Source organism: Gobio gobio (assembly GCF_949357685.1).
Source record: "Gobio gobio genome assembly, chromosome: 13".
Classification (NCBI taxonomy): Eukaryota; Metazoa; Chordata; class Actinopteri; order Cypriniformes; family Gobionidae; genus Gobio; species Gobio gobio.
In genome coordinates this window covers 11900644-11923731 of record NC_137106.1, presented here as the reverse complement: position 1 = coordinate 11923731, position 23088 = coordinate 11900644, and the positions used below count along the sequence as shown (strand labels likewise).

General features: G+C 38.1%; 1 protein-coding gene across 2 annotated transcripts; it reads left to right on the top strand.

The window, feature by feature from the left end:
* The first annotated feature begins 77 nt into the window (after window positions 1–77).
* On the top strand, window positions 78–22538 carry znf106a (zinc finger protein 106a). Of its 2 annotated transcripts, XM_079832835.1 has the most exons (22): window positions 78–209; window positions 3942–4042; window positions 4306–4367; window positions 6112–6306; window positions 7044–8855; window positions 8973–9369; window positions 9536–9605; window positions 9696–9850; window positions 9942–10002; window positions 10247–10513; window positions 10601–11306; window positions 12752–12798; window positions 13307–13452; window positions 13563–13697; window positions 14714–14830; window positions 14941–15132; window positions 15634–15696; window positions 15782–15901; window positions 17286–17357; window positions 17490–17561; window positions 17655–17801; window positions 20786–22538. In XM_079832835.1, the coding sequence occupies exons 2-22, from the start codon at window positions 3989–3991 to the stop codon at window positions 20840–20842; spliced, it is 4947 nt and encodes a 1648-aa protein (XP_079688961.1). In that variant the 5' UTR covers window positions 78–209; window positions 3942–3988; the 3' UTR covers window positions 20843–22538. The 2 variants fall into 2 exon arrangements, with proteins under 2 accessions (XP_079688961.1, XP_079688962.1); XM_079832836.1 differs by lacking the exon at window positions 78–209 and having other exon boundaries at window positions 3935–4042.
* The last annotated feature ends 550 nt before the right edge of the window (window positions 22539–23088 follow it).

Sequence of the window (23088 nt, the reverse complement as noted above, 5' to 3'; positions counted from 1 at the left end):
CTAGTGTGTATGTTTATTTTACACGGTTACAGAATCCATTATAGTGACTTTTACTTTAAAATGTTGCCCGCCATTTTGAAACTGATCGGTTGTTTCCTTTTTCACAGTAACAGTGCGCCCATAACGTTACTAAGAAGTGTGGAATATGAATAGAAATGGTGTGTTTTTATGGAAATCTGAAGAAATGCGTTCTCCGAGTGAATTAAGAGGTATAAGTGACATTGAGTTTGTCTTTATCCACGTTGTTTTGCTGCTTTACATGATCTAATGTTCAGTCCATGCAGTGTGTTAGCTTGAATGCTAAACATCTGCACATGAGAAACACCCCTGCACGTTTCACTTTTTGTGCACATTTTTGAAAAAGTTTTTTTAAGTCCTTCAGCAGTTTAACATTCTGTCATTTCACATTAGTATTTTGTCCAGTGATGTTAGCATCATTATCCCTAAAGATGCATTAACCAATGAGCGAATTTGCTAAACAAACTGTAACGTTACTCTGCATGAATGAGTTACATAGTTTGCCTGGGTTCTCTAATGATTCTCTAATTCCAGTAACTCAAACTTGGTTAATAGCCATCCGTCTGTTTTATGTTCCACACCGTTATTATATTAGCGAGCTGTTTTATAGGAGAGTGAACTCACTATTCACTTTAAGAGTCTCACTGTGTCTGGGAGCTATTTAAAGCTTTGCTGTTATCAGTGGCACGAATGGAAAACAATTCTCAGATTGTGCCACTGATGTTGTGCCATTTTCATGTTGGTGAACTTTAATTTTTGCACGGCGGCCTAATGTCATGCCATTTTCTGAGGCAAAAATTGCACTTCCTTCCAAAGCATGCCAGTTCAGTCATGCATATAAACCCCTTATCACCTGACACGAGAAATAATAGTCAGTAATTTATTTTTTATTATTGAGTAGTGTATTGAACCTATAGACAAAAAAAGTTTGCATGTGTTTTTTGTTGAGTATTATATTTGATGTATCAGGCTTTTATGGCTCATATATGATGCAGTGAGAATATGAGGAGGATAAAAACATTTTATTCAGAGGCCCAAACTGAGCAAAAATATGCACGTTGCTGATATTTTTATAGGCTAAAAGGAATATGAAATTCTGATAACTTGACTAATTAGTTGACTACTTACATAAAATGCTTATAAATCTCAGTTTCCACTCTATATTTCCCAATAATATGTCTTTGTAAGATGATATTTAAATGCTATTTTTATGATTAAAGCTCTAGTTTTTATTGTCGGGGCAAAACATCAATTCAATACAAGAATGGTTGAGAGAATATGATGAAACTTTCCTCAAGAGCCTGATGTATCATCTGGTTCGTATGTTTTAACATAAAAATAAATAAAAAAGATGTTCATCTTGAAATATTACTATAACAATATGAACATTTGTACATTTACTTAATGAAAATCATTAAATATTTCACTGAGGGGGGACATTTTTAGAATGATAATAAAAGGATTTTTTAGCCAAAAATATCAACTATCAATCAGACGACAGAAGGCATTTAATAGATTGTGTACAACAGGTTTTTCAGCAAAGTTTTGATTTAGAGGCCTTAGAAATTTGCTCATCAAATATGATATAGGCTTTTTTTATAGGGTTAAAATTGTTGGATTGTGCTTTACTCATAAATGACTTCACTAAAACAGTCATAGAAATGGAAAAATGGTAACCTTATGTAATTAACAAGGTTACCTTGGGCTCCTTGAAGCACATTTCTAGTTTCTAGATTAATTTAGTTTTTTTCTTAAAAGAATACTTAACACAAAAATGTATATTTGCTCATCATTTACTCACCCTCATGCCATCCCAGATGCATATGCATTTCTTTCTTCAGATGAACACAGAGTCCATATAAAGCAAGTGGATAGTAACCCAAAAGTTGACACTTCAAAAACTACAAAAGGGATAGTTGACCCAAAAGTTAACGGCACCCATTGACTTCCAGAACAGGAAAATACCATGGAAGTCAATGGGTGCCGTCAACTGTCTGGTTACCAAAACTCTTCAAAATATCTTCTTTTGTGTTCAGCAGAAGAGAGAATCTCATACAGGTTTGGAACAACTTGAGGGTGAGATTTTTGGGTGAAATGTGTTTATTTTTATTTAAGTCATGTCTATTTTATTTGAATGGCATTTTTCACCACAATACGTATTGTTTCATAACATCTTTACATAAATTAATGCGAAAGTTTAAAATGTTAAGTCCACATTGAGCACTTTAGAGCTGGCTAACAAAAAAGCGTTTTGTGTGAACGGTCTACAGAGGACACAGTAAAGTGATGCCTCAATCTCTGAAGTTGCTTGCGCTACGTACGACAACAGGACAAATGGAGCGTTTGCTTTGAAAGGTCCAGTGTAGTAGACTCTGTACAGAATCTAGTCTTGCAATTCACTGCATTTCTGTTCCATTGTTTTTTTTTTTTATGTAAAGATTCGCTAAACGGATGTGTTTAACTGTTGCGTCACGGCAAAGTTAAACTTTTAAAAACGTGTCTCTAGACTAGCGTGTTTCATTCCACTACCATGTGTATCGCATTTTTAAAACAAAAGCGCATTCTATGTGAATGACCCTTCAAGCCGTGTAGAAACAGTGTTGGTGCGATGTTGTTCCAAACGCTGTATGAAAATTGAACATGTCCAGACATGACCTTGCAGTGGTGTTGTGGTTGGCTTGTGTGCTGCACTCTCAGCATACTGTGTTTAGCCTCCTGACCTGGCTGCTGTCCCTGCTGGTTTGTGTCTTCTGGCACCTGCATGGAGACAGAGACACTGACCCACTTTCCTTCCTTATGGAGTTTGTCCAACCTTATGCATTGCTGATACCACACATATCTATCTATCTATCTATCTATCTATCTATCTATCTATCTATCTATCTATCTATCTATCTATCTATCTATCTATCTATCTATCTATCTATCTATCTATCTATCTATCTATCTGTCTGTCTGTCTGTCTGTCTGTCTGTCTGTCTGTCTGTCTGTCTGTCTGTCTGTCTGTCTGTGTACCATAATATATGGAGTATTTCTAGAATCATTAGCTCATTTTAATAATCTGTTTATAATCTGTATATTTATTATGTTTTGGATTTATACTTTATTTCATCAAATATTTTATTTTGTTATATCATAAACATTAATAGTTACTTTATTTTAAGGTGACATTTTTACAGTGTATTTACACAAATAAGTACTTAGTAGTAGTAATTAACTACATTAGGGTTAAGGTTAGGGTTTGGTTTAGGGTTGGTTAGTTACTTGTAATTATGCACAATTTACTTTTATTACTATAGTAAGTACATGTAACATGTATCTATGCAACCTTAAAGTAATGTGTTATCAATATTTTAATAATGAATTTTTAAAATTTTCCTTATAAATCTAATTGTTTTTGTTCAAATTAGGGATGCACCGATACCATATTTTAAGGACCAAGTACGAGTTTTTTTTCTGGTACTCGCCGTTACCGATACATTTTTTTGGTGATGTGGCTGTTTTCCAAGCACAACACAGTGAGACTAATGAATGTAGGGCAGCTTCTTTATTATTACTTGAATCCAATAACCTTCTAAGGGCATAATTACACAAAAGCATGCAGTTCGCAATGTGTGGGTTGTTGTCATTCATTTTGAAGTACTTCCACACCCCTGAGGCTGACATTGTGTCTGCTGCTGTCGGTTACATCACGTGAGGTATCAGGGGTATTTTTAACATGACCTTGGTATCGGGCCCAATACTGGTATCGGTGCATCCCTAGTTTTTTTTTTGATGTCTATGTTTTGACAGCATGTGAGTGAGTGAGTGAGTGAGTGAAGGGAATAAGAAATCATGAAAATCATTCTTAGCAAGTAATTTTCATGATTTTGCACTCATTACCTGCTGCATGTTGTGATTGTTTGATCTCTTTCCATATGCAGAGCCCTGTTTATTTGTGGTGGCCTAAGATACAATATCATCTTTCAACATGGTTAAAGAACAGAAATGCATTCTTTGTGAAACCGTCTACAGCTCCAAACAGGTAAACATGGCTTTTTAAGCACACACCTTCTCCCAGTTCTGATAGAAGGTGACAGTTTGAAAATGTAGGCACCTGTCAGACCTATACACATGCAATTTGTGTTGTGAGATCTATAACCTCTGCAAGATGAATAATTGTAAGAATAAATTGCTATTTACAATCTGTATAACATGAAACAGAATTCTTGATTTGTTTCACAAAATGTATGCCTGTATTTAATTAAATATTGTTCAATATCATTATGCCAAATTTTTGGTTTTTAGGAGATGGAAGAGCACATGAGGAGTATGCTGCACCACAGGGAGCTGGAGAATCTCAAAGGCCGGTAAGAAGCCATGTTACACACAAATGTTAAATATTAAAATGTTAAATAAATAGAATCTTGTAATCCACCTTTTTTCAACCAGACCCCTTTGACTTGCATCAGGCGGTAGTTCAGATAAATATTTTAAAGGATTAATTCTCTTCAAAATGATAAAAAGTTTTAATAAATTTGTATGTATTTATTTATTATGGAAAAGCACATACTCTCTCTCCCACTCTCCCACTCAAATGCATACACATACAGTATGGACACACACTCGCACAGAAACGTGTTGTCAGCGTTGCTCTGATGATTTTATCAGTAAAAAAGTTTAACATCTTAAAAGCTACATGACCGTTCTCACTAGCGAGATAATAACAAGGTAAAAAATGCTGTTCTTGAAGCAGATACATTTACAGTTTTGCTATTAGTAGAGATGCTGCTGCCGAACACTTGAGATACACTTAATCTCTCTCCTTTGCACAAGCGTTTTAAAGGACGAAAAACCTGATAAATGTCTTGAAATATACCATCTGAACAATGTTTTGAGGTGTGATAACCATAGTATAAGTGGAATAATTGACTCCGATTATTCCTTACTTCATCAACTCACAAACTCCCTGCAGTTTCTTCATGAATGAAGAATGCTATGAAATTCTTGGATGAAAAGGTGTGTAAACCCTGAATATAGTTATGGTCAAAGCATGTGTATTGTAAGGCACGTGTCTCTTTTGGTCATTGGATAGATAAGCCGAGGCAGCTGCCATAACCCGGGAGTGTATATATATATAGGGACGTTGGGAACAACTGGTAATGCCGGCAAATGACAACTGCCTCATGTGACAATGTAGATCTCTGGAATGTGAAAAGTGAGAATTACATTCTTAAATGGGGAGAGTATTGAAATCCGAGGTGAAAACACACAAACATCATGACCTTTAGAGATCTGACCTATTGTAGCTAATTGCATTTTGGTTATTATGATGTTTATAAGATTAGTGTAACTTGTATAGTGCATTAATCAAAGCAATAATTAAGAGCAGCAATCAATAATTAGTTTGAACAAGTGGTAATGAACTGCAGAACAATAATCACATATAATTCTAATCATAATCGTAGAACTCATTCGCAAGCTATACAGAAAACTTTTACATTTTCAAATGAGAGGCTGCTGACTGGAAAATGGCAAGCTGCCATGACACCATTTTTCAATATATAGACCAACTGCCAACAGCAAGCATCTCTCTGCTCACGAGTTTGGCAGTTAAAGAGAGAAACTAGGCAGGGAGGGGTTCTCAAGCCGGCAACTGTAAGCAGCTCGCATTACAGCTTGCTGAAGAGTCCTGCCCTTGCTGCAGCCTTAAAGAGCAGGGGAAGGTGGAGCCAGGAGATTTCACACACCAAAATCTATCCGCTCTCCCAACCCTCATCTCAGAGCACAGCAGACTCCATCATGACAGCGTGCTAGGCTCAGCTGCTGCTGAGTGGGTGGTCACCCCTCTGAGCTCAATGTCTCCTACTGCCTTCTGTTCTTGCCTGTTCTCTCGAAACTATTTGTGAAGCCCCGGAAGATGTACCAAAAGATCAGGAAGATTGCATTTTTTTTGTTCTTTTTTTAGTAACTAGTTGGATTTTATTTTGTTTGATAAGTCAGTTTGCCTCCTGATCTCTTAAAAGGATCCTAACTGATTAGACAGCCACTCTCAAAAGCAACAGCCATGCCTGTGGGAAGTATTGAGCAGCCTTTGTGCCCCTCAATCCCTAGGGACTGTGGACACGAGTGCCGGATCTGCGGTGTAACTGAGGTGAGCCTGACCGACTATGCCAGTCACATCTCCAGCCCTTCACATAAACAGTGCATTGAGGTTCAGAAGTACCGGCCCTCAAATGAAGACCAAGATGAAGACTACTTTGACAAAGACATTGTGCAGCTCATCGAGAAACGCAAGGAAATGATCAGGTGAGTCTTGCTATGGCACTGCTTAAAGCCCTGAATTGTATAGCAGTGATGGTGGTCATCTTTATTTATTAGATGGTAGTGTACTTTTAAGTTAAATATTAGGTCTTTCCTTGGTGTTTTTATTGTCTGTTTCTAACCACAACACCTGCAGTTCTATATTAAACTATTCTGCAAACAGTTCTGACACTGGAGTCTGGTGTCATGTGAGGCCTTAAACAGCCGTGACTGCAACACTTGCACTCTCACATTATTGGATGCATACCATACCATGCCCTTCCAGCTCAACCCTTAAACAGTATGGGCAGTATGTCTTTAAATAGTCTGACCTCATCAACTATTTTTATTCACCATGGTGTTTAAGTGAAGGTGTTAGACATTCATAAACGACAGAAATCCTTTGCTTTGCAAGAAAATTAAGTCAAGATCACTGCAAATCAAGACAGAAATAATAAATAAACAAACAAATGGGAGTAATTCCTTATTAATTCAATAAGATTCCTTATTAATACGATAGTATTAATACAATATAAGTTTGATCCAATAATATAAGTTTGATATTAATACAGTGAAAATCACACACATTTCTTCCATGGCATTTGTGTTTTGTTCCCATATTTGAATTGATGTGCATTGTTGTTTAAACTCACCATGCTGTTTACCTATCCTCATTGTGGTATATCAATATGATATTTTCAGTTAAATCATTCAATGTGACCATTCTGGATTGACTATATTAGGGAAGAAGAGGCTTCTGCAAAGCAGGCTAAAGAAGAGCGGGACAACTCAAGGAGGTGGCAGGAGCTTCGGACTCAGTGGCAGGGGGCAAGGCCCTTGATGTACCAGCAATGTGGTCCCTGGGACCGGCCCTATCCTAACTTTCCTCAGATGCCCAAAAGGGGCAGAGGCTCTAATTGGCAGAATTTAAGATTTCCATCCCCTGACCACAACAAATGGTTTAACCCTAACCGACAGCTTAGGTGTGCCACATGGCATGCTGAAGGACCACCTGACTTGCAGAAGTGGGGCTCCAGTGGTCGCCAGGGTGGGAGTTTGCACAACCAGGGAAACTTCTGGGGTGGTAGACCAGGTGGATATGGAGTCTGCCCTCCACAGTTGAGAAAGCAATTTCCCTGGAACAACAGTCAGTTTAATGTCCCTTGGCAGGGACAATATATGCCACCACCTAGGCGCTTTAAATCACCTGCAAGAGAGCACAAAAAAACTCCCAACTGCTCTGAGAATCAGACAAAGGGCGAACAGAGTGTAGAAGAGTCTGGTGGTGATCATGATCCCAACAAAGCTAAGGGTCAGAAGTCAGAGAAAGCACATCGATGGGCACCTTATCCACCAGCTAAATTTGGGGATCCTTCATCTCAGGCTAACCCTCAGCCAACTTTAGACAAGTCAAATGTGGAATCTCCTGAAAACGTTAAGGCACAAAGTTTCAATGAGGGCGCTCAGGACATGGTGAGGAAAGCCAAGGCAGACCGGAAAAAATGGCAGCATAATCCCACAGAACCTTACAGTGAAGAGATTGATTGCAGGGAGCAGCAGAGTTCCTTCAAGAACATTGACAGTACTAACATGGATAGTTTCGCCCACCCCTCCACCTCCTCCACCACTAGAAGAACAGAGATGACCAGCAAGTTTGTAAAAGATGGCTCAAAGATGAATCTTCAACCAGAAGGAAGTCAAGACTCTGTCAGCACTAAAGGTTCTAAGCATTCCCATTTTAGTTCTGAATTCCCACAGCATGCCACTTCCAATGTAGAACAAGACCGTCTGTTGTCAGAGATGCTGAGAAAAGCTAAAGAGACATTGCTTAATAGAAATAACTCTGTTGATGTATCTGGCCCAGAGAACTGCCTCAAAGGATCAAAAACTGTGCCTCAGATTAATAAGCAAGTTGAGAGTTTAGAACTAAACAAGAATCAAAACTTACATGAGAGTACAACAAAACTGAGCAAGAACAAGAGTCAAGAAAGGCTAGGTTTTGTAAGAGGCATTAGCAATGACCAAGAGCTTTTAACCAGCACAGAGAACTCAGTACAGCTTGGCATTCTGCGCAATGACACTAGGCCATCTCTGCAGTCCTTGCATGTTAGTACCTCCACTATGGACCACGAAGATGAAGAGGAGTGTGGAGAAATGGAAGAAAATCCTCACCTACCAGTACAAGATCAAGTCATGGACACACTAGATGAAGATGTATGCTTAGTTGGTGAGGGGTCCCATAGCAGCCCATCTCAAGAAACAGCAGGTGGCTCCGTGCCCTCTTTAAGTAAGCTTGCCTTGCCTGCTTGTCTCCAAAGGGATCTGAGCCGCCATATGGGCACTAAAGGCAAAGCAACATCCCATGAACCCAACTTAAACATTGCCAGGCGTATTAGGAATGTAAGTGGCACACGAAAGAATGAGCCTGAGAAGGACTCAGGACTTAAACCCACTCTGCGGCAGCTAATTAGCTCCTCTGGCTCCAGGCGCAATGTCAACTGGGACCAAGTCTACCAGGAAGTCAACCGGAAGAAGCAAGGCAAGGGCTTACCAAGGTACTGCATAAGTATTTCTTCATTTTTGGTTCACTCTCAGAAATGGTTGTAGACTGTTCTTCATGTATTGTTACTTCCTTTATACCCTAATGCCATATTCATCCTGAATCTTTTCAGATTTGGAATAGAAATGGTGCCCTGTGAACCTGAGGGTCAGAACCAAATGGATGAAAATGATGTGCCTCTTTCTGAGGGCTTTCATTGGGATTCTCTGTTTGACTTCAGTCAAGTGCCTTCCCGCAAACGTAGCTTGTCTGAAAGCAATGTAGTCAAAGATGGCCCTGTTGGTACCAGCTCCCTTCTCAAAGGTGTAGACCCACTGAAAGACTCTCCTGCTTGTGGCCCCTCTCAGCAACCAAGGAGAGAAGAGCTGCAGTCCAAAGATCATCTGGAGATTCAAGGTTCGAAAGGGCCTTCTAAAGGCCCAGAGGATGTTGAAGGTGACAGCGGTTGTACATCAGAGATTGAACTGATTGACACGCAAGGAGCTGGGAAGAAACGCAGAGCTCCTGGGGTAAGCTTTATACTTTGTGTATTCTTGGTATACTCGGAAACACAGTAGCTCTGGTCCAAATCAAAGTGTCTGAATATAACATTTCCACGTAGAAAGTAATGCAAGAATAACCTAAATGAAATCTAGGTCTTGCCATTATCTAATTGCTATTGGATCTTCCCACTAGGATGTCTTGTCTCCAGAGATTCCTAATGAAGATAGGAAAAACAAGAGGCAAAAAATTAAGTCTAAGAAAGGTAAGGAAACTATGTAATTATGGTTTGAAATTAACCTTCACTTGACAGCCAATTTAGTTGGCTATTATAATATGGGTATGTATTTTGCAGAGCGCTCTCAAGTGGATCAGTTGCTGGCTGTTTCTCTACGTGAGGAGGAGCTTAATGGCTCGCTTCTGGCAGTGGATAACAGTCTTATTCAGGCACGTGCTGCCCTGCAAGCAGCCTATTTGGAAGTACAGCGTCTGCTTATGGTGAAACAACAGGTAAGAACTTTTTTACTATATAGCGTTGACAAAAATGTATTTTTCAGCTCTCACTGGGCTATCACTTGATTTTACAATATTTATTTTACAGGTAATCGGTGAGATGAACTCTTTGAGAACGAAGCGGATTGAAATTCTTCAAGGAATGCAAGGTACAAAAATCATAAAGCAGGAGTCTTGTAATCATATCTACTAAGAAAATCTAAGGTAAAAGTTATCAGGAAAAGGATAATACCACATAACCTTTAGTGGAGATCATACTGTACAAATGGCCTGTAAAGGTGGCTGATTGCCAGTTTGCAATATGTATCAGCTATGTAAGTGGTATGACAGTACCAGTAACTTCTTTGAAATGTATAATAAAATAGAAATCAAGAATTCTAAACTCTTTTTCAGGTGAATTTGAGTCAAAAGAAAGAGAGAAGAACAGTGAGAAGACCTTAACCTCTTCGTCAACCGAGGTTACTCAGATCCCTGCCAGCGCTGTTATCCCAACCACAGCTGGCCAGGCATCCTCTTCAACCTCCTCACTGCCTGCTAACATCAAACAGGAGCCCATTGCTACATGTAACCCCATCCCTGAGCCTAACCTTATCAAATGCCCCTTGCCAGTATCTCAAAATACCATACCTGTCCAAACAGTGTTTGCAGCTTGTCAAACAGGTAGGTTCCAATCGTTAAATTGCAGCTCAGAGGTAGTTATTGCTAATGGAACTGAATGATAGATTGTTAATTCTTCATTTGAAACAGATACTTCCTTCAAGTTCAACAGTAGGATGGAGTCTTCACAAGACTCCACAAGCATGGCTTTGACGGCAGCTTCCTCAGACCACAGAATAGAGCCGTCACCCAACAAAGAAATTTGTCAAAATTCTCCAGAGGTGTTAGCCACCCCTTCTTCCCAACTGTTTCCCAAGCCGCTGTCTCCCTCAAACCACCTAGAAACGGATCCAGTTAAGCGTGTTCGAAAGCTGAAGAAGAAAAAGTGTCTTAAGAAAGCAAAAGGGAATGAGCAGCCTGAAATCAGTGAATCAGAGCTTGATGCGGAGCAGCCTGCTCCTCGACCTGCCCGCAAGTACCGACCTAATCGGCGATCCAGTGGAGGTACCTTCGGCTCACCCACCACACCAGAGGAGAAAAATAAAAATGAGGAGATGGTGGTGACCGAAGCTTCAATTGCACAACCACAGGGAGCCAAGCTAGCAACACCACCAAAGAATAAAGCTCACTCTGATTCATCTGACCTGGAAATGGTGGAGCTTCCCCCACCTGTGCCCACTGATTTTGTAAATCTGGATTCTTCAGACCCAGATGAGATGCCTGAAAAGAAGGCCACGGAGTCAGCCACTGCATACTCAACAGACCGTGCTATCACAGACCCTCAAAATCTTGCCTGCAATGAGGTCACCTCCACTAGTGAAATTGATGCTAGCAGTACAGTCAAGGCTTGTAAAAGGTAAGTCTCATATTTTGGACTGTGATTTTCTAAACATTCTTAGTCCCTGTCCATGCGAACATGGGTATTTTCAAAACCACAGCTATTCTTCGCGGTTTGGCTGTTCGTCCACACGCAAACGCAGTATCCGGTTACTGAAACCAGACTTTTTTTGAAAACTCCGGCCAGGGTGAAGATTTTTAGAAACTCTGGTTGCAGTGTTCTCAAGTAGATGGTGAAACCGGAGATTTCGGCTTGTGAAGTCGAAGTGTGCGTCATTCTCTCTTTTGTTTGACGTCAGATTGTGCACGTTATCTCTTTTGTTTACATGAGTCTATGCAATGGCGGACGTAGCTTTTAATAACTGCTTACAGCGCTTTTCACATCACATGTGTACAGATACATGCGCAGTTATCTCATTGTATTGCAGAACAGAGGCGCCAGAATTAAATAATACAAAATAGTAAGGCAAGTGTGTGAAGCTATTACAGTCCACTTGGGCCCCTGTGTATATAGAGTTACCTTACACTCAAGAATAAAGGAACTTGTAGAAGGGTTTCACCGAACCCATGGCATCCCACAGTGCATCGGTGCCGTGGATGGAACCCATGTGGAAATCAGGCAGCCAATCATAGCGTGTTTTTGCGTTTTCATGTGGACAGAGATTTTTTTTAACCGTGCTTGTGTGGATGCAATTGTTTTTTAAAACGGAGGAGGAATAACTCCGGTTATAAAAAATACCCGTGTACGTGTGGACTAGGCTGAAATGGACAAATCAAAATGTACCGGCTTGAGTTGGACATGACCAAAAAGCTGACTTTCAACTTTGCGTGTAGGTTTGATTGATTGATTAATTCAAACTGTTCTTTGGTTCAATAACCTGTCTGGACATGCTTATGGACATACAGTGCTGCACAAGGAGCCTGCTACTTCGGATGTGCGTCTTGTCATCGACCTGGAACTAAAGTTTAATTCAGTTCAAATCTGTGAACTGGCTAATAAAATCACTAATAAAAAAGGAGTCTTTTGAAATTTGACTTCTAAATGAATGCTTTAGAAATTAACCAAACTGAGATTCTCTGTACAACTACAATTTATTTATTACAGGTAGCATATGCATTGTGAATACACATGTCACTAAAATATGTCACTACTGTATATTAATATTCAATGTATTAGTAGTTCTATTAAAAAGTTTTAATATTATATTATTCTAGTTCCCTGTGTTCCAAAAATCTGTGATTAGAAAGTGGACTGGATGTGTTGTGTTTTTAATCTCTAAGATCCCTGAGGTTAGTAACCATTCTGAAAGATATCATTCACCAGCATATGAATGGGCTTTGAACATGGTAGAAGACAGCGGTTTGTGATAGGCAAGAGTGCACAGATTTAAAATCATTTGTCTGCTTCCATTGATGATTCAGTATTGCAGTATTGAAAAACCTTGCTTTTTTTTTTTTTTACAGTGAAATAAAATCAGCCTCAACAGTGTTGAAGTCCAAGTTGCATTCAGGTATGTGACGTATCATTCATACCATTTAACTGCTTCCTCAACAACACATGTGCCATTTACTTACTAATTATGTCATTTGTTTTATTTTATAATTTTGTGAGCAGTCAGTACATTTAAATTCATCTAGTTCATCGCTGCAGTCGTAGCAGAACGACCAAATTAGAATACTCACACGATCAGCATACAAAAATAGTTCAAGTCCCCAAATTACTTTTTAAGGGCAAGGTATTCTTAGTGCCTTTCTGTTTTATACTTATCCTGTGCCTCTGAGAGTGATTGCGGGTATTACAACCCTGAGAATTGTGCCAACTCGTATACAGAATGAGAGCAGTAGTGCTGGTTTCTTGGGAACTCTATTAAATGACTGAAATTAAACATACTGGCACTTTCATATTATCTCAGTTTCACATGCCAGTGGTTGCCAACCCTTGATCTAGATACTCATCTCTTTCATAGTGTGAATGTTTCACTCAATAACTGATAGGTTTTTGTGTGTGTGTTTTATCAGATATATCAGATCCAGGGGGGGAGGAGGAGGTGCCAACAGAAGGAGAGTTTGAAGGCCATCAAGAGGCCGTGAATGGAATGCAGATCCATAATGGACTGCTGTATACTTGCTCAGGGGACCGCACCATACGTGCTTTCAACTTGATAGTAAGATGCTTGTACACTTTTTAAAAAATTCTTTATCACTGAACTTAGTGATGCTCTTTTGAATGTAGCTTGCAAGTGGGTTTCTGTAAGAAGTCTCTTAATTGTTACAGAGCCGGAAGTGTGTGGCTGTGTTTGAAGGTCACAGCAGTAAAGTCAATTGCCTGTTGGTGTCATGTGGAGGAGGCCTGCAACAACGCCTGTACTCGGGATCAAGTGACCAGACCATCCGCTGTTACAACCTCAAGGTGCTTGGCTCCGATCCACACTTCTTTTGAAACGGTCCACCCAAAAATGAAAACTTTGTCATTGTTTACACATGCATACCATTTGCATGTTTCTTTTTTTCCACGGAACAAATAAGTTGATATTTTTCAAATAAACAGTCTGCACTTCTCCATTCAGCAAAGTAGAGTTATTCACACTGTCAAGCTCCAAAAAAGTACCATGAAGAACCAATTGATATTTAAACCCTCATGTGCTGTTGGGGATGTTTTCATCCACTATGGGGGGTTTTTGAGTCTTAATTTGGCCATAACTTTCTCTGTGTTTCAGCAAATGGAATGATTTTTGGTGACAAATCTTATTTTAACATATATTTTGGGGAAATGCTTTGAAATTTTTCAAAAACTCAACAGTACACTCTGGGCAAATTCACTACCCTTTAGTTATGTTCATGGATGAAAACAGCCACTCAATTAAACTGCTGTAAAAATGTATCAGATAAATATTTTTTTCAATTTTATTTGCATAAATCTATTAATCAACCTCAGTCCTGATCAAAACAACTAAATGTTTAAAAAAATGCAGAATTTTTATTAATATAAATGATGTCACTGATTTGGGGAAAAAAACACACACAATGACTTATTTTCAATATAAAATCTGATTGTGGACTGGATTTTTATTTACCTTTTATCACAGTCTTGGACATGTCAAAGATGATTGCATTTTTTGATTGCAATGCCATGACACCATATACTCATGCATTTTTGATTGTTGATGGTTTTCCCTGTTGGGAAGAGGTAAAATTTTTAAATTTTACAGTTGATAACCAGGTGGCACCATTAACCCTTTAGATAGGGCTGTGCAAAAAGAGCTTAGTTTCTGGCTTTTCAATGGAGTTTTCTATGGACTTTTCTATGGAGTATAACAGCATATTATTGTGTATCTGTGTGTGTGTGTCATAAGTCCTTCTATTTCAGTCTTCACATCTTGTCAGTAACATTGAAAAATGACAAACATTTCTATTTTGTTTCCTCAGACAACAGATTGTTTGGAACAGCTGTCTCTCCCAGATCGAGTGCTCTGTCTTCATAATCGTTGGAAAATTCTCTTTGTCGGTCTGGCCAATGGCTCTGTGGTCACCTTCAGTCTTAGGGTATAAAGTGTTTAATGAATCTGAAATCAAAATGAGTTTGGGTTAAAGTAAGTTTTGTGTTCTCTGTTCCTTGATTGTGGGGTAATTAACATTTTTCTCATCTTCTGTAGAACAATAAGCAGCTGGATGTGTTTGAGTGCCATGGCCCACGGGCTGTAAGTTGCCTGGCGACGGCTCAGGAAGGGGCTCGGCGTATCCTGCTAGTTGGTTCCTATGACGCCACCATCAGCGTTAGAGATGCTAAGAATGGCCTATTGTTGCGTACGCTGGAGGGCCACAGCAAAACTGTGCTCTGCATGAAGGTTTGTGCCTGAATTTTTTTGAAAATAGGCTCATTTTCCAACTCCCCTAGAGTTAAACAGTTGAGTTTTACCGTATTTGAATCCATTCAGCCGATCTTCGAGGTCTGGCGGTAGCACTTTTAGCATAGCTTAGCATAGATCATTGAATCTGATTATACCGTTAGCATCTCGCTCAAAAATGACCAAAGTCTTTCGAGACTCTTCTGTAGTTACATCGTGTACTAAGACAGACAGAAAATGAAAAGTTCTGATTTTCTAGACCGATGTGGCTTGGAACTACTTTCTCATTCCTGCGTAATAATCAAGAAACTTTGCTGTCGTACCATGAGTGCAGCGGCGCAATGATATTACGCAGCGCCTGAAAATAGGCTAACTTCAGTCAACATAACCAACGTGACAACCTGCTTTCACAGGCAGCGTGCTAGGGACTATTTTCAGGCATAATATCATTGCGCCTGCTGCACCACACCTTAAGCTTTTTTTTTTGTTGCTTCTCCACAGGTGGTGAACGATTTGGTGTTCAGTGGCTCGAGTGACCAGTCTGTACATGCACATAATATACACGTGAGTACCTCATGCACAGTGTTTCTCCTTTCCCATTGAAATCGAAATTCCCATTTAAATTGCTTCTATGTCTCTGGATCTCCAGACAGGAGAACTGGTGAGGATCTATAAGGGTCATAGTCATGCCGTCACCGTGGTGGCCATTTTGGGAAAGGTGATGGTCACCGCATGCCTGGACAAACTGGTCCGTGTATACGAGCTCCAGGTATTTGATTTGTTCATAAAAAATAAATCTGTTTAAAACCATTAAGATATATATTCTTTACATTATTTTCAGAGATATTAATCACATTTTACCCATTTTCCATTACATAATTTACCCTAGTTTTACGTTAGTTATTCCCGTTATTTTCAGTGATTACCATAACTGCACATTACATTAAAGGGATAGTTCACCCAAAAACTAAAATTTGATGTTTTTCTGCTTACCCCTAAGGCATCCAAGATGTAGGTGTCTTTGTTTCTTCAGTAGAACACAAATGAAGATTTTTAACTCCAACCGTTGCTGTGTGTCACTCGTATAATGCTTGTCAATGGAGACTAATTCTATTAGAGTAAAAAAAACATGGACAGACAACTTCAAATTAAACCCCGCGGCTCGTGACGACACATTGATGTCTTAAGACACGAAACGATCGGTTTCTGAGAGATGCCGAACCGTATTTATGCAATTAATTTCACCTTATATCAGACAAACGCTTTAGCTCTCCAGACTGCCATCACTTCCCGTGTGTGAGGTCAAAATAGCGGCCGGGTCATAGATATGTATACGTAGATTCCTCATTCGAGCGATCCACGCCATGATCCACGCAGGCACTAATGAGGTATCTATGTATATATCTATGACCCGGCCGGAATTTTGACCTCACCTACGGGAAGTGATGTGAATATTTCGTTTTTGGGTGAACTATCCCTTTAAGTAATTTATTGATTTAAAATGTTAAATTCGGCTACACTTTATTTTAAGGTGTCTTTGTTAGTATAATTGCACAAATAAGTACAGTGTAATGTTAATTAACTACATGTACTTACAATAGGGTTAGGATTAGGGCTTGGTTTAGGGTTAGTTGCATGTAATTATGCACAATTACATGTACTACCAAGCACAGTGTAAAAAAAGTGTTACCAAAATTAGAAATGTAGAATAAAATAATTGAAGTACTAATATTTCTAAAACTAAAAATACATTAAAGCTAAATATAAATATTTAAAAAATACAGATAATAAAAATTATTACAACTTAAATGAAAACTGTAAATATAAAAATAGAAGTTAAAAATATTAATAAATACTATTAATAGTATATATAAATAATACGAAAATCACACGGGCTCTTGTTGAACTGAGTTTTTTAACTAAAATCATGGCAAATACTACTACGTTGTAGGAACAATTTACTTTTCACATTATGATGATGAAAATATGTGGACAAAAATGATTTGCATCACGATAATGAAACTTTGTGGAATCAACCACAACAACAAAAAAATCTTTTGTGAAAATCACTCCGGTTGGATTGTATTGGAATGATATTGTTGTGTGCTTATGAACTCTTTTTATGATATTGACCAAATCTCTGCTGGTTCCAGTCTCATGACAGACTTCAAGTGTATGGTGGACATTCAGACATGGTGATGTGTATGGTCATCCACAAGAGCATGGTGAGCACATCTTAACACCCAGTTGGGATCCAATAGCAGGTCCCACACATGTTTTATCATACAGATTTACAAGCATTGATTATTTAAGTAACTGTTTTTTAAAAAGAGGGGGCGATGATTTGTCTGTTGCAGATCTACACAGGCTGCTATGATGGGAGTGTGAAAGCTGTCAGATTGAACCTGATTCAGAACTACCGCTGCTGGGTAAGAAACTGAGCTCATGACATACAATGTGTTGCAGTTAGACTGGAAGCTGTAGCTGATGCCAGTTAATATCTGCTGCACGACTCTTTACAGTGGTACGGTTGTACTCTAATCTTTGGTGTGATGGAGCACCTGCAGCAGCACCTGCTGAACGACCACACCAGCCCAGCACAGCAAACATTCAAATGCCGCTGGAGGAACTGCGACACATACTTCACCACTCGCAACGGCTCCAAACAGGTACGCCAGCATTCCCACGCTCTTAATGCAGGCATTAATATTCTCTTTCACACAAGAAAATTGTTAAGTTTGTCAATTTTGCCGCATGTACCACACCTGTTAACAGCTTTCTGTGTTTGATATTTAAAGCTACCGTTCATGTACCAACAGCAAAATGCCGTTAAACCCTCTGGTTTCATTTGCCGTGAATCTGCGGCATCAGAAACATAATTGGCCACAACTAGAAAATATTACAAAAAGAATGACGGTACAATTTATTTTCATGACAGTTAACCACATTTTTCTCCTAAATCTCATTACCGTAATGCAACAAAAATGATATATTATTTTATTTATCATGGTTTTATGTTATCAATATCATGACTTAAATATATAGTTTTATGATTAGAAAAGGTTAAAATTAGTTGTTATACTGTGCCCGCGCGGGGCACACACTCTTCAATTGGCGTGCTGTCAAAAGTTTGTAAACTACTATTTTTAATGTTTTTGAAAGAAGTCTCTTCTGCTCATCAAGGCTGCATTTATTTGATCAAAAATACAGAAAAAAAGCTGTAAAAATTGTAAAAAAAAAAATATATATATAATATTACAATTTAAAATAATGGTTTTCTATTTTAATATACTTTAAAATATAATTTATTTCTGTGATACAAAGCTGAATTTTCAGCATCATTACTCCAATGTCACATGATCCTTCAGAAATCATTTTAATACGCTGATTTATTATCAATGTTGGAAATATTCCTTGTATAAAAAGTTAAAAAAGAAAAGCATTTATTTAAAACACAAATCTTTTGTAACAATAACACTACCGTTCAAAAGTTTGAGGTAATTTCTTTCTTTTTTCAAAGAAATTAATACTTTTATTCAGCAAGGATGTGTTAAAGTGATAAGTTATAGTAAAGATTTCTTTTTTGAATAAATGCTGTTGCTTTCAACTTTCAGTATCACAGGTTTCAAAAAAATAATAAGCAGGCAGCACAACTGTTTCCAAAATTGATAATAAATCAGCATATTAGAATTATTTCTGAAGGATCATGTGACACTGACTGGAGTAATGATGCTGAAAATTCAGCTTTGATCCCAGAAATAAATTACATTTGAAAGTATATTGAAATAGAAAACCGTTATTTTTATTGTAATATTTCACAATATTGCAATTTCTTTATTTTTGATCAAATAAATACAGGCTTGATACGCATAAGAGACTTCTTTCAAAGACATAAAAAATAATGTTTCCAAACTTTTGACCGGTACTGGATATAATAAGCGAATGAACTTACAAGCATTACATAACTGGAAAATACAACAATCACATAACTGGGACGTTGTGTGTTCGCTGGGAAGGATTGGCATGCTGTTCATTCTATTCATCAGGATCAGTGTCTATATGTTTTATTAACAGTTCATGTTAGTATTATGTATTTACCATAGTAACTGTAGTTTTCGTAACTTTAACCTAAAATACCACCAATTCTATATTTGTGAGGACTGCGGTGGCTCATACCAACTTACTAACTTTAACAGAAACTGCTATTTAATAGCCTTACTTTTTACAGTTTATTCATCAGTATTAGGTTCGGTGCACGCGTGTAACATTACCGAACAGTTTCCGAGTGCAATCTTTAACAGTTGACAGTCGGCTTGTTTTAAGCGCGGAACACCCTTCAATCCGAGTTCCCACACGAACATATTAAGTATTCAGTCCATTTTATCACGAAATTCAAACGATAAATGCCGTTTTGACGCTCTATGTGGCGTGACTGATCACAGTTCAAGCGGCCGCGCAATGCACGTGAACGCGATCATCTGTGAAGGCGATCGATCATCTTACTAAAGAATAAACAATAAATGACCATCTGAAGGTATGCTGAGGATACATTACAACTTACTGTCACGTATCATATGTGGTGTAATCGCTCAATCAGTGTTTCAACAGCGGAAAGACGTCAATATAACTGCTTGTAAACTAAACAATGTCATGTAGCATCGCATTTACCTCAGGCAGTCATTCAGTGTCCACAGAATTTTATTCACTAGAGAAATCAACCCTTTCACTAAATATATGCACTATATTCATTATATTCTACTGAACCTGTTAGTGATGTCTTGATTATTTCATGCATGTTAAATAAACCTGTCATGAAAATGACAGACACTGTATAAATTATTATATTTCAACAACGAATTGGAGAAAAAAACTATTTTATAATTCGATTTAGAAGTTAATGCAAAAACTGCCTTATGTGAAGTTTACATGTTTGCATACAATGTGTTATTTATTATACCTAAAAATAAATAGCAACTGAATTTAGGCTAACAGTTTGGGCTCTGTTGTGAACCTTTAATATTAATGTGTAAGTAACGGCTCCCTATATGATTTACAGAAATATCTTCAATAAACTTTTAGATATAATTGAATTCATTCAACGACAGACACTTTTTTTCTTCTTCAGTAAACCACTGTTAAATATAAAAATAAATAAAAAGCAATTTTGTAAAACTGCTGTACCGAACTCGTACCGAACCGTGATTTCAAAACCGAGGTACGTTTTGTGTACCGTTACACCCCTACTGTCAGTCTTTTATTTTTTGTGTCATGCGTCACAAAACTTCCTTGAGTTCCAGGCGTTTCCGTGTTGTATATAAAATCATTTTTAAAATATTAAATGTGTCACTCTCTTTAAGCCACGCTCAGAAATGTGTAATTTGCATATTAAAATCACAAACCTAATCATTCCTTGGGCATTCCGACTCATTTTGCCGGCACGGGTCACATATATTAAAATAGAACTTTATAATATTTCGTTTTTACTGTATTTTTGATCAAATAAATGCAACCTTGATGAGCAGAAGAGACCAAAACATGTACAAATCGTACCAATCCCAACTTTTTGAACGGTACTATGCGTGTAGTTATATATAGATAAAGCAAATAATTGTATGTAAAATGATAAAACTTTATGTGACTCTTGTCTTTGTAGGCAGTGCATTGTCACATGCAGAAACATGCTGAGGACGACAGTAAAATGGAGCCATGAGGGGCCAATGGATTATCACAGACATAGTCTCCTCTTTTCCCATATTGGGAATGTCTCATTCAGCCCTCACCGGAGGAGCCCTTTTTTATATGACCCATCAGATACCAACAACTCCCACTTAGATGAGACCGATGCCACAATTGATAATGATAGATGATTTTAATCTCTCAGAAACTGGTTTTATGTAATAAACAAAAAAGACTTGACATGTTACCGTTAATTCAAACAAAAAGAAGAAAAATTGCCCTTCTCTAAGTGGATGTGATTGGTATCTCGAAGTCTTTTTCATTTGTCTCTTATCTTTCACTTCTATCTGAAGTGTGAAATACGCTTACATCTTTTATACTGATGTGGCATTGCTCTGATACTCTCCTGGAAGGGATGGATTTCTGTGTCAGATGCTTCTCCAATCATACACCGTATCATCAGCTCTGAGATTTACTGACCAAATAAGACAAAGAAACTGTGGGAAACGTTTGGGAACCGGTACAGCAAAAGAGGTGCGGCAGCTCCCTCAGCAAACACATGTAGCTCACTGTTGTGTGTGTGTGTGAGACATTATGATGTGGAGTGATTTAAGAAAGCGTGAGACTCGTGTCGAGCAATCAGATTTTAGTGTTGTAACATTGCAGGCTTTTTATGAAGGACACATCTTCTTTGAGTTGCATCGGTCTGGTTTTTTTTTTTTGGTGGTGTCACAGCGATACATACTTGACAACGGAGACACTTTTACATTTCAATCTGGTTTCCAAAAAAAGCTGTTTTAGATGTGTCTGGTGATTTTCATTTTCTTTCTTTTAATTGTTCATTTAAATGTAAGTTGTTGAACTCGTTGGTTTTTTTCTTCTGTTTTTGTTTGCTCCTCAATGAAGCGACGTTAAAGGATTCAGGTGTGCTGTGACTCAGGATTGCAGTTGAAATGCGTTTGCTGTGCTGTTGACAGAGACTGAAATGTGACCGTTGGTGTGCGTAAGCCTTTGAGAACACACACGGATGTGTTTTATGACGGCGTGTGCGAGAAGACGCAATTTTTTTTTCTCCATTTTTCAATAGCGAAGACGTTTGTTTTTTCCTCACAGTATTTTGCGGCAGTTGTGCAGATGAGATTTGTAGTTTTATGAAAGTACAGGAGGGTCCTCGCGCTGGAAAGTACCTTTATTTTTCTGTGCGAAAATGAAAGTTGTAGGGGCGAAAGTTGTTGGAAGCGTATTACTTCACTTCCTGTGTTCCTCAGTCCTATTACAAACCAAAACCAAACGTAGTGTAACAAACTCCAAACATTTATTGACATCTTCATATCCTAACATGGTTTCTGATGTTAGATTTTATATGGAGTAACAGCGCTGTCTCCTGTCAGTTGAAACAGAATTGAACTCTCCCCTGAACTTCTGCCCCTGAAGTGTTGGGTTTTTAACTATATATGGTCACTCTAGGTTTTTTTGTTTTTTTTGTTAGGTTATATCATAATGGATGAAGATGCAGCTTGTTTTTCCACCCAGTCATAACCTTTGAAATGCATCTCAGCTCTTTGCTATAGTTGTGTGTTGCTGAGGAGAGATTGCAGCCAAACTCTTACCTGGTATTCCCAAGTTTCTCTCACACTTGCTCATTTCAAATACTATTAAAAATCTTTATAGACATTTTGTACACACATGCTATTGAAACAAAAGGAATAAAAAAAAAGTGCATAACTGTGCTATTGTGTCAATTTCTTTTATTCTAAGGGGAAATTTGGTTTCATGGAGGTTATATTTCAGTATAGTACTTCACACTTTTAGACCTGGGGCCAGTTGCATAAACTAAGCCATTATGTTAAGACAGTGTCTTAAGATCTAGTATGAGCCACTAGCAATTAGGCAAGTGGCATTCAGTCTTATTTTTCATATCAAATTAGGCCAGTCTATGTTTTTATGTAACTGATTTAAAAAAATTATGAACAGTCTTAAAGAAAAAAATGTATGTCTAACTTGTAAGACTAGTCTTAACGGTTTATGCAACCGACCCCAGGTTTCACAGACAGGGCTTAGATTAAGTCAGGATTAGCCCTTAGTTTAATTAGGACATTTAAGTAGCTTTTATAGATGTGCCTTTGAAAAAACATACAAAACTCAATACTGTTCAAGTTGTTTTCAGTTAAAACAGATCAAACATTCATTTTAGTCTGAAACCGAGGGATAATGAATAAGCTGCAATTCATATCATTACTTTTAAAGGTGCAGTGTGTAAATTTGAGCAGTATCTAGTAG